This window comes from Hyaena hyaena, unplaced genomic scaffold (genome assembly GCF_003009895.1).
Source record: "Hyaena hyaena isolate Hyena2069 unplaced genomic scaffold, ASM300989v1 scaffold_70, whole genome shotgun sequence".
In the NCBI taxonomy this organism is placed as follows: Eukaryota; Metazoa; Chordata; class Mammalia; order Carnivora; family Hyaenidae; genus Hyaena; species Hyaena hyaena.
In genome coordinates, this window is record NW_024080701.1 from 3063552 (window position 1) to 3076087 (window position 12536).

Consider the following 12536-nt stretch of genomic DNA (forward strand, 5'->3'; position numbering starts at 1 on the left):
TTGCTCTGTGTAGAAGTATTTCAACTCATAAATGAAGAATGATAAGGGCACTGTGTGGCTCAGTTGGTTGAGCGTCTGACTCTTGATTTTGGCTCAGGTCATGATCGAAGGGTTGTGGGATCAAGCCCCATGTTGGTCTCTGTGCTGAGCATGGCCCCTGTTTAGGATTCTTCTCTGTCCCTCTCTTTCTCTCCCTCTGCTTTTCCCTCTCTCCCCCACCATATGCTCTCTCTCTCTCTCTCTCTAAAAAATAGGAAAAAAAGAATGATAAAATTAGAGTGTCGTCACTTTGCAACCCTATAATATTGTGACTTACAATGAGAAATATGTATAATGGTCTTCATCCCATTTCTGTCACATAGCTCCTAAAATCCTTGGAATTTTCTAAGTGATGAGACCTTTAAAGGTGTCCTTTGTTTTGGTAATGAGGTAATTTTATAAATTAATTTATTTTTTATTTTTGTAATAATTTTTTTAATGTTTATTTATATTTGAGAGAGAGAGAGCAGGGGAGGGGCAGAGAGAGTTGGAGACACAGAATCTGAAGCAAGCTCCAGGCTCTGAGCTGTGAGCACAGAGCCCAACACTGGGCTTGAACTCACAAACCATGAGATCATGACTTGAGCCAAAGTTGGTTACTTAATGAACTAAGTCACCCAGGCACCCCAAGTGATTTTTTTTAAAAGTTTATTTATTTTGAGAGAGAGAGAGCATGAGTGAGGGAGGGGTAGAGAGATAGGGAGAGAGAGGGAAAATCCCAAGCAGCCTCCGTGCTGTTAGTGCAAAGCTCAACACAGGGCTTGAACCCATGAACCATGAAATCATGACCTGAGTCAAAATTTAGATGCTTAACCGTCTGAACCTCCCAGGTGCTCCAGGACAAATTATTTTTTTTAAGTTTATTTACTTATTTTGAGAGAGAGAGAGAGAGACATACAGAGAGAGAGGGAGAGGAAGAGAGAGAATCCCAAACAGGCTCTGCACTGTCAGCAAGGAGCTGATGCAGGGCTCTAACTCTTGAACTATAAGATCTCATCCTGAGCTCAAGTCCGATGCTTAACTGACTGAGTCACACAGCCTATCCTATAATGAGGTGACTTTTTGATCCCACTTAGGGATGAGGGCTGTTTGCCAGTAGAACAAACCATGTGAATAGAGGGTTAGGAATTTCCTACCTTCCTGAACTCTAGGGAGGAAGGAGAGTTAGACCTGAATCAATTGCCAATAGTCAATTATTTAATCAATCATGCCCTTGTAATGAAGCTTTTATAAAACCCCAAAAGGATGGTTTTCCAAGACTTTCCAGATTGGAGAACCAAAACACTTCCACATGCCACCATGCTGGATCTTGAACTCCATGAAGACAGAAGCTGCTTTGTTTGGGTGGGACCTTATCCTATGTGTCTCTTCTATGGTTGTTGACTTGTATCCTTTAATATTCTATGTAATAAACTGATGATCTAGTGAATGGGTTTCCTGAGTTTTGTGAGCTGCTCTTACAGATTCGTCGAACGGGTTTCCTGAGTTTTGTGAGCTGCTCTTACAGATTCGTTGAACCTAAGGAGGGGCTCATGTGAACTTCTGATTTATGCCCAGTATGTCAGAAGTATAAGTAAGAATCTGGACTTTTGACTGACATCTGGAGGCCACTCTAGAAATTAATTGAATACAGGGAGGCATTGTGGGAACCTTCATTCTATAGCCAGTGGGTCAGAAGCACAGATAATAACCTGCGTTTGTGATTGGCATTGGAAGTGGAGGGCAGTATTATGGTACTGAGCCCCTAATCCTTGGAACCTGATGCTATCTCTGGGTAGATAGTATCATAATTGAATTGTAGGACACCCAGCTGGTGTTGGAAAATTGCTTGGTGGCGGGCAGGTGAGATCACCCTGCACTGCACCACGCACACTGGAAATTAGGTCCAGAACATTTAAACCCCTAGTGAACTGATGACCTGATGAGCTCAAAGGATGATCATTAGTGGTTACAAATAGCACAAAAAGAAAGACAGGTGTTGACTGGTTTGATTAAGGTTCTGGATTGAACTACCAACTATAGAAATATAGAGAATAAAAACATTTAAATATCACCATAGGGATCAATTTGCAAAATCTAGCCTGTGGGAAATCTACAGGAAAATGGCCTATTTTTTTTTTTTTTGAATGAATTAATGCCAGGGGAGAAAGAGAACAAGGATGCTACTGAATAAAAGATTAAAAGACCTATCAACCCAGGGGTGTTAGGGTGGCTCAGCTGATTTTGGCTCAGGTCATGATCCCAGGGTCATGGGACCAAGCTCTGCATCAGACTCTGCTGAGCATGGATTCTCTCTCTCCCTCTCTCTCTGGCCCCACCCTCAACAAACAAACAAACAAATAAATGACCTACCAACCCAATTTATCTGGACCCTGACTCAAACAAAGATTTCTTGTTTTGTTTTAATTTTTTAAATATTTATTTATTTTTGAGAGAGAAAAGACAAACATGAGAGGGGGAGGGCCAGAAAGAAAGGGGGTAGAATATCTGAAGTGGGTTCATTGCTGATAGCAGAGAGCCTGGGGCTCAAACTCAGAAAGTGAGATCATGATCTGAGTTGAAGTCAGATGCATAACCAACTGAGCCACCCAGGCACCCTTAAACAGAGATTGTTTTTAAAAAAATAATTTTATGAGACAATAAGGGAAGTTTAAATTCTGAATATCCATGTTATTAAGGAACTAATGTCCTTCTTTGTAATAATGGTATTATGGTTATGTTAAAAAAGAGTTCTTGGGTGGCTGGGTGGCTCAGTAGGTTTGATGTCCAACTTTTGATTTTGGCTCAGGTCATGATCTCATGGTTTGTGGGTTCAAGTCCCGTGATGGGCACCCACACTGATAGTATGGAGTCTGGTGGGATTCTCTCTCCCTCTCTCTCCCTGTCCCCCTCCTGCTAGCTCTCTTTCTCTCTCAAAAATAAATAAACTTAAGAAAAGAGTCCTTATCTTTTAAAAATCATATTGAAATATTTATGTGTACATAATTTTAAATCTTTAAAACATTTTTTTAAACATTTATTTATTATTGAGAAACAGAGAGAGACAAAGCATGAGCAGGGGAGGAGCAAAGAGAAGGGGAGACACAGAATCCTAAGCAGGCTCCAGGCTCTGGGCTGTCAGCACAAAGCCCGACATGGGGCTCGAACCCACAAACCATGGGATCATGACCTGAGCTGAAGTTGGACGCTTAACTGACTGAACCATCCAGGTGCCCCTCATATAATTTTAAAAGTACAGAATATTGTTGCCAACTTCTCCAATCTGAAAATAGAAATATATTAACAAAACGATACCTTTTTCCAGCTTTATTGAGATACAATTTGTATTTAACATTGTGTAAGTTTAAGGTGTACAACATGTTTACATTGTGAAATGATTACCACAATATGATAGGTTAATAAATCAATATGTATTATCATATAATTACTTTTTTGTTGTGGTGGTGGTAAGAACACTTAAGATTTATTCTCAGGGTACCTGGGTGGCTCAGTCGGTTAAGGCTCTGATTCTTTGTTTCGGCTCAAGTCATGACCTCACAGTTGTGTGATGGAGCCCCAGGTCAGGCTTCATGCTGGTCGTGGAGCCTGCTTAAGATTCTCTCTCTTCCTCACCCTCTGTCCTTCTGCCCCACTCGTGTTCTTTCTCTCTCTCTCTATAAAATAAAAATAGCAACTTTCTTTTCTCTCTCTCTCTCTTTCTTCTTTTTTTTAATTTAAAAATTTATATTTTTATTGAATTTTAAATATTTCTTCTCCCCCAACATGGGACTGGAACTCACAACCCTGAGATCAAGAGTCACATGCGCCACTAAGCCAACCAGGTGTCTCTCTTAGCAACTTTCAAGTATACAATACAGTATTGTTAACTATACTCACTATACTGTACATTAGATCCCCAGAACTTCTTTCTGGAAGTTTGTACCCTTTGATCAACATATTCTCATTTTCCCCACCCCCAGCCCTGGAACCACCAATCTCTGTTTCAGTTAATTTTGCTTCTTAAGATTCCCCATGAAAGTGAGATCATACAGGATTTATCTTTCTCTTTATGAGTTATTCCACCTACTATAATGCCCATCCATTTTGTCACAAATGGCAGGATTTTCTTTTTTTAATGTCTGATTAATATTCCATCATACACCCCCTCCCCCCCCCACACCACATTTTCTGTACCCATCCATTTCTTTTTTAAAAAGAGAGAGGGAGAGAGCGTGAGCAGGGAAGAGAGAGAGAATTTCTCTCAATCTCATGACCCTGGGATCACAACTAAGCCAAAGCCAAGAGTCTGATGCTCAACTGACTGAGCCACACAGACACCCCTCTTTATCCATCTTTTCGTGGACATTTAAATTGTTTCCATGTCTTTGCTAATTGTGAATAAGGCTGCAATGAACTTGTGGGTGCAGGTATATTTTCAAGATACTGATTTCATTTCATTTACATATATACCTAGAAGGGGCATCTTTGGTTTTTCTATTTTTCATTTTTTGAAGAACCTCAATACTCTTTTCCCTAACAGCGATTCTTTTCATTGCGAAGCACAGTGAGTAGAGAAGCCATTCAAAAGATTAGGGTTCCAGGTGAATCTGAATTGTGTCCCAGTACTCTAGGGAATAATACTTTCAAACAGATGAGAAAGAGGAGACTGGAAAGGTAAACTGCTATTGGAACATGCCTGACACACAGTAAAGGCACCACCATGACTCTACTACTATACCTGGAATACTAAAATAGCTTTCCAGACTGGTCTCTCTTGGGCTTTCATCATTCCCCATTCCCCAACCTAGTCTCAAAACAGCAACCAGAACAATCCTTGATGACATAAATCACATAATTTTGCTTTCTCCTTTTTTAAATCATTTTTTTAAATGTTCACTCATTTTTGAGAGAGGGAGAGAGACAGAAACAGAGACAGAGACAGAGACAGAGACAGAGAGAGAGCGCTCAGTGATGGGGCAGGGAGAGAGGCAGACACAGAGTCCAAAGCAGGCTCAGTGCTCCAAGATGTTAGCATAGAGCCCGGCATGGGGCTGGAGCCCACCAGCCGTGAGATCATGACCTGAGCCGAAGTTGGGCACTTAACGGATGGAGCCACCCAGATGTGCCGATTTTGCATTCTCCTTAAAACTTTCCAATTGTTTTCCAATTCACCCAGAATAAAATCCAAAGACTTTATGGTGGTTTCATGTTACCTCTATGACTCTCTCTGTTACTTCATTCTATACCCACTGAATTTCTTGTCATTCTTTTAATGTCCCAGGCTGTGTCCAAGTTCCAAGCTCTTACACTGGCCTGGTCCCTGTGTCTGGAATTGTCCTTCAAGATAACAGCAGGATTCTTTCACATCCTTCAGCTATTTCTCATGTCACTTTCTCAGCAAATACTTCCCTGGCCATATCGAAAAATTCAACACCTTCTCTACTCACTTTCTTCTATCTCCTCTCTGCTTCATATTTTGTCTATACATATTATACATATGTCTGCTATACATATGAAATTGTTTTGCTTATTGTTAATTTCTCTCACCAAGCTCCTTGAGGTCGGAGGTTTGCCTATGTTCTTTACTGCTTATGTCCTTCCTACTTAGAACAAAGCCTGTTATAATAGGTGTTTACCTAGAAAATATTTATTAAATAAATCAATACTTGCATGGCTCCCTCCCTTTCTTCAAATCTAGTTGGTGTCACCTTATCAGTAAAGCCTTTCCTGAAGATCCTATATAAAATAAGTACCTTTCCCTCTACATACCCCAAAACTATTTCCCTGCTTAAAAAAAAATTGCAGTCAGCACCATTTGACAAATTATATAATCTGTCCCTTTTTCCTTCTCCTGTTGATTCTAAGTTCCATGAAGGCTGGGACTGTATTCTCAAGAACTTGAGCACTTGACTCTTGGTAGGTACTCAAGTTATTTCTTGGAGGAACTAATGAACCATTTCTGACTGACAGCATTCTTTCCACGATCACAAACACTACCAGAGTGGCCATGAAGTTCTATCACAATCGAAAGAAGCTTGCCAACTAGCACTGTAAACCTCATACTCCCAACTGCTTCTTCAAAGAGCACTGTTCTTGGCTACGAACTGCAAAAACAACTGTTCGCCATTTCATTTCTGCCCCTAAAATTTAAGCACAGAATTGACAGCTCAGGGCAACGCAGCGATTACAAGTATTTAGCAAATTTCGTTGTAAACTGTCGGTGTTAACCGAAACTTAATGTGTTTTTCTTGACTTTGTACAGCACCATCAGGGAACAAAAGCTAATTCCTGGTAGGTGGGGCCTGGCCCTACACGCCTGCAGGGCTCAGGATTGGCTGAAACGCGGCAGGCACCGCCCCGTCGGACAGACGCGCTTTTGGGCGCGGTCGTGATGGGAGATGCGTGAGCGGGGCGAGGTGGGGCGGAGCCAGGCGGGCTGGGCAGGCCGGGCCGGGCCGGGCGACATCCCGGCCGCCGGACTCGGGATTGGCTGAGGTATGTCAGGCTCCACCCACGCCGGCTCACGGCGCGCGCATGGGCGGGGCCGTCCCGTGAGGCGCGTGGGGCGGGGGGGGGCTGGCCTTCGGGCTGGCCTTGGGGCTGGGGCTGCGGATGCTGGGGCTGGGCGGACCTGCTATGTTTAGAGAGTGGCTGAGGGATGGCGAACGTGCGGGTGGCCGTGAGGGTCCGGCCCCTCAGCAAGAGGTGAGTCTGGAAGGGAGGGGGCTCCTGAGGCGTCATATGAGCTGAGAGAAAGGCGAGATCCCCGCCTCTCGTTCAAGTGCTTCTGGCGCGGAGAAGTCAGACATAAAGTGGCCCAAGGGGCCAGGGTCCGGAAACCTTAAAAGCCTGGCGGGACAAAGCTTCGGTTAAAGCTTTCGGGTCTTCTCCTGAGATATAGCGCTTACTGGATTGCATCAACGGTGGGCTGCTCTGTGTCCGTGTCCCTGGAGTTCTGTGAGCAGGAGTTTTGGGGGACCACGGCTCAAGTCTTGATGCATGGATTGGGGCTTTCTCACTGAGTTCGCTGAGAAGGGCTGGGAAAGTACCCGGGAAGTACCTGTAGGGACTGAGGCAGAATTGTGTGTGCCCCTGAGCGCACATTGGTTTCTCTGCACAGATGTGGAGAGAGCCAGATTGGAAGGCGTGAGAGAGAAGTTGAGGCCCAGGGAGATCGTGGTTTCATCCCATGCCCCATAGTAAAACTGTAAAGTAGAAGGAAGTTATTCTAAACCCTTTCCTCAGTGTCGTCATTGCTTATTTCCTCATGGGTTAATCGGATCCAGCGCCTCTCAGCTCTTTAGGCATCCAATGTCAGGCGACATAATTTCCCCTTTTCATGGATTTTCCACTCCTAGGTTTGGAAAGCCAGGGGCGGGCTGATATTTGAACTGTTTTTGTTTGTTTGTTTTTGTTGTTGTTTTTTAATTGGGGCTTGAGCTTACCACTCCAAGATCAGAGAAGAGTCTCATGCTTTACTGACTGAGCCACCCAGGAGCCCCTGAACTTTTTTTTTTTTAATGTTTTATTTTTGAGAGAGAGACAAACAGAACACAAGCAGGGGAGGGGCAGAGAGAGAGAGCGAGAGAGAGCGAGAGGGAGACACAGAATCTGAAGCAGGCTCCAGGCTCTGAGCTGTCAACACAGAGCCCAAAGCGGGGCTTGAACCCACAAACTGTGAGATCATGACCTTGGTGGAAGAGGAACACTTAACTGACTGAGCCACCCAGGCGCCCCACCCCAGAACTGTTTTTTAAAGAGCTTTGCTGATAGGTAGAGTTTGCTGATAGGTAGAGAAGGGGTAGAAAGAACCCTGAGAGCAAAGGACTTCAGCTGTTAGAAAACCCCATTTTGGGGAGACAACATGTAGAAGGAGGTGAGTGAGAAGAGACAAGGCTGCAGAATGTAGTTTGGGACCAGAAGACAGACACTGGAATTATTTGGGAAGTTTAAAATTTTTCCAGGACATAAGGTGGCTTGCAGTTTGGGCATAAGGATTAAAAAAAAAATGCATTGTCTCCCATAACAAAATTTGGTACTAGCAGGGATTATTTTTGTCCCTGATATGGTGGTGATTGGTTTTGAAAAGTCATGCAACTGTTAGGCTAATGAGGACAGCAATGGGATGAGGGAAAGAAACAAGAACAGAAAAGAAAGTAGGAAAAAGGCAAAAGGGATACAATGGAGAACAGAGGAGAGCAGCACATGCCTGAACTGCTGTTTAGATTGGTAAGTGATTTATGACCTCTGGCTTCTGCATGATTGGATGTGGTGACTTATGGTTGAGGAGTTTTCTTAGGTGCAGCTGCCACCTTGGAGGTAGCCTTCAGTAGATCTTCTTTTTGCAAAAACTGTTCTTTTAGGGTTCTCAGGATACTTACCTGACCACTCCTCACAGTAGCCTCTCAATTCCTTGAGAGCTAGGAATTTATTATAGTGTGGATTAGATTAAGAACATGCTTTTGTGGGGTGTCTGGGTGGCTCCGTCGATTAAGTGTTCAACTTCCTGTCAGGTCATGATCTCACAGTTTGTGGGTTCATGCCCTGTGTCCGGCTCTGTGCTGACAGCTCAGGGCCTGGAGCCTGCTTGGGATTCTGTGTCTCCCTTTCTCTCTGCCCCTCCCCCACTCCTGCTCTGTCTCTTGCTTTCTCAAAAAATAATCATTAAGAATTTTTAAGAAAATGGTTTTGAAATTAAGTTATTTGCAGCCACAGTAGAGAGTAGTTTATCTCATCAAACAAAAGTGAGGGCAAATAAAGGGCACAAAAACTCATTTACTTTTAGTTTAGGTTATGAGACTTGAGCATCAAGAGGTAGAATGCCAATACTGCAGATATCCAGATATAAATAATTATACAAGGCTGAAGATTCAGGAGCAAATATGGATAAACCCACTGTGACTCCCCAGGTAAGAAGTCAAGACCACTCCTGTCTTCTTGGAGAATCCTGCAGAGATGCACCTCTACTCCAGGGTTTGTTAACTTCCACCATCTTTGCTGACGCTCATCCAAATGTAGGGAATCGGCTAATTATGTGGTTTGTTCAACCTTCAAATAAGTCATTGGCACAGATTTAGCTAATAGTCTTTGGATCTGATGTTATACTTTGGAAGAAATCTTAGGGATCATATGGTCTAAGCTTCCATTTTTTGTTTTTCCAGATAAGACTTGTTTAAAGTCTAAAAGTAGGAAGAGCCAAGATTCCAGTCAATAGACCAAGCTGTTCCTTCCTGAGATTACAGAAAAGTTGTGCTTCTTGACCAAATAAATACCTGTTTGCTTAATAGGACTAGAACTGACCATCAGTAAGATGATAATGTGGGAAATGGTTTTGATTCTCTCCTAGCCCTCATAATTTCCTGTAATTAGAAAGTCTGTAGCTCATTAGGTGATGCTCTCTCTCTCTCTCCCTTGTGTATCCAAAATCACTCATCATTGAAAGAACATGTTCCCTTCTGTTAATATTGTAGGTTCCGGAATATCCCCCACTGTCCTGTCAAAAGTTACTGTTCATAGACTATATTCTCTTTCTGTGGGTCGTAGGTTGTTGAGTTTTTTTAATCCATAAAATAGGATAACTATTTTAGTGGTTTTTTATGAAGATTAAATGAAAGAATACTTTAAAAATACTTAGGACCTGGCTCATTTTAAGTGTCAAAAAAAGTGTTAGCTATATAATTTTTAACAACTATTTTTATTACTCTTTATACTTAGCTTTTTTTTTTTTTAAGTTTTACCAAATGATTAGATAATAAGTGGTAATGGCTTGCTTATTTTCCCCTCTAGGACAGTGATTCTCAAATTATCGCATGCTTACAATCCACCTGGGGAGCTTGTTATACTGCAAAGTGGTTGTTTTCTTTTTTTACCCCATAATGGAACTTGTTAACAGGAATTCAAATTAATAAGCCCACCATCTCACATAATTCTGATGAAGGTAGCTTGTGGACCATACTCTGAGAAACATTGCTCTTGGAGTAAATTAGTAACTGAGGATTTAACCCTGTGCAAAGGGAAAGTCATCCTAAGAAATGAATGCCTCTTGGTAGAATTCAGGACCTAGTGGCAAGTGGTAGTAGCACCACTCCGCTACGTAAGGCTCCATCTCTGCAGACTTCCATTGAGCTCTGTGTGGCTAGCTCCCCAGTTGAGGTTGATGCCCTTTCATTCTGTTCACATTTTTTTTTAAGTTTATTTATTTATTTATTTTGAGAGAGAGAGAGAAAGCGTGAATTAGGGAGGGGCAGGGAGAAATAAAGAGAGAGAGAGAGAGAGAGAGAGAGAGAGAATGCCAAGCAGGCTCCACGCTGTCAGTGGGGAATCAGACCCAGGGCTTGAATCCACTAACAGTGAGATCATGACCTGAGCTGAAATTGGATGCTTAATCATTTGAGCCACCCAGGGGCCCCTGTTTTGCTTAATTTTAATTTTGCCTCATTTTGTTTTAGAACAGTTTGGAATCATTAGGTTACCAGTCGCAGTGGTCGAGGCCAGGATGGATCAGCATCTTACCCTTATGATTTGTATCTTTCGTTCAAGAAGTCAAATTCAGGATGCTTCTTTTCAGGCTATTTTATATGAAATAGTCATAGATGAATCTTTAATAAAGGACATACTTTAAAAAATTAGGTAATAGTTTTGGAAAACTTACTGCATGATTTTTTCATATTTTCTTTATTTTCTAAATTTACTATAATTTGTGTATTACTTTTATGGTGGGAGGAGAGATCATAAAAACTACCTTAGAATGAAGAAAGGAAAAAAGATGTTATCTTGTAAAATGTTAACAGCATTTTCTTTAGAAGCGTTGAGGGCAGGTGAGCAGGGTATGGTTTATGCTGGGGGACTAAGAATATCTTTGGTCCCTTGAGTACTGTCTAGTGTAAAGTGTGAAAGAAAGAGCATTAATATCTTGAAGAAATTTAAGTAACAGAAATGTTACTACACGGGAGAGGGAAATTTACTACCCAGGGCTTTATTCTAGGCTTACTGGTTTAAAAAACTAGTCTTAGGGCACCTGGTTGGCTCAGTTGGTTAAGAGTCCGACTTCGGCTCAGGTCATATTCTCACAGTTTGTGAGTTCAAGCCCTGCTCATATTCTCTGAACTGTCAGCACAGAGCCTGGAGGGGCTTGCTTCGGATTCTGTGTCTCCGTTTCTCTCTGCCCCTCCCACACTCACACACGCACATATTCTCTCTCTCTCTCTCTCAAAAAATGAATAAACATTAAAAAATAAAATCTTAGGGGCTTCTGGGTGGCTCAGTCGGTTAAGCTCCAACTTTGGCTCAGGTCACGATCTCATGGTCGTGTGTTCGAGCCCCGCGTCGGGCTCTGTGCTGACAGCTAGCTCAGAGCCTGGAGCCTGCTTCGGAGTCTTCCTCTCTCTCTGACCCTCCCCTGCTCATACTGTCTCTATCTCTCTCTTAAAAATAAATAAAACATATAAAAAATTAAAAAAATAAATAAAATCTTAAATGTAAAGACTCTTCTTTCACTATGCCTCTCCTTCCCTCCTCAAGTTCTTAAGGTTACATCCTAAGAACCATGAGGAAGGATAAAAATGAGACTGAACATATTTTCTTAACTTTCAGGTCCTAGGCTAGGAGTAATTTAGTTGATTACTTTCATTATAGTGGAGGAAATGTTAATTCTCATCTGTTAACATTCTGGCCTTCAGCACTTTAGCTGAGAGGTCTTTATGTTATGAAAAAGAATTTCATATCAAGAATGGAATATATTCTGTTCATTTTAGGCTCCAAGTATATGGATCACTTGAATTAAGCCCCTTATAGTAAATTTAGGGGTTGGTTAGCTGTTAGCAGTGTTTACATAACTGCGACATAGGAAAATTCTTTTTTTCTTATTTTTTTAAAAATAGTTTATTGTCAAGTTGGTTTTCATTTAACACCCAGTGCTCATCCCCACAAGTGCCCTCCGCCATGCCCATCACCCCCCTTCCACCCCCCACCCCCACCCCCATCAACCCTCAGTTTGTTCTCGGCATTCAAGAGTCTCTCATGGTTTGCCTCCCTCTCGGCCACTATTTCTCCCCTTCTTCTCCCCCATGGTCCTCTGTTAAGTTCCTCCTAATCCTCCTATGCGTGCAAACATATGATATTTGTCCTTCTCTGCCTGACTTATTTCCCTCAGCATAACCCTCTCAGGTTCCATCCACGTTGCTACACATGGCCAGATTTCATTCTTTCTCATTGCCATGTAGTATTCCATTGTATAGATAAACCACGTCTTCTTGATCCATTTGTCAGTTGATGGACACTTAAGCTCTTTCCATGTTTTGGCTGTTGTTGAGAGTGCTGCTATGAACATGGGGGCACATGTGCTCCTAGGCATCAGCACTCCTGTATCCTTTGGGTAAATTCCTAGCAGTGCTATTGCTGGGTCATAGGGGAGTTCTTTTGTTAGTTTCCTGAGGAACCTCCACACTGTTTTCCAGAGGGGCTGTACCCGTTTACATTCCCACCAACAGTGTAGGAGGGTGCCCGTTTCTCCACATCCT

The 12536-nt window shown here is 42.4% G+C and overlaps 1 protein-coding gene across 1 annotated transcript in view; it reads left to right on the top strand.

Annotated features, from left to right (window-relative positions):
- Positions 1-6676: 6676 nt before the first annotated feature.
- STARD9 (StAR related lipid transfer domain containing 9) overlaps positions 6677-12536 on the top strand; it is a 125928-nt gene continuing 120068 nt past the window's right edge. The window contains exon 1 of the mRNA XM_039232845.1: positions 6677-6723. Within this exon, the coding sequence (XP_039088776.1) occupies positions 6677-6723 (47 nt within the window). The remainder of the gene's footprint in view (positions 6724-12536) is intronic.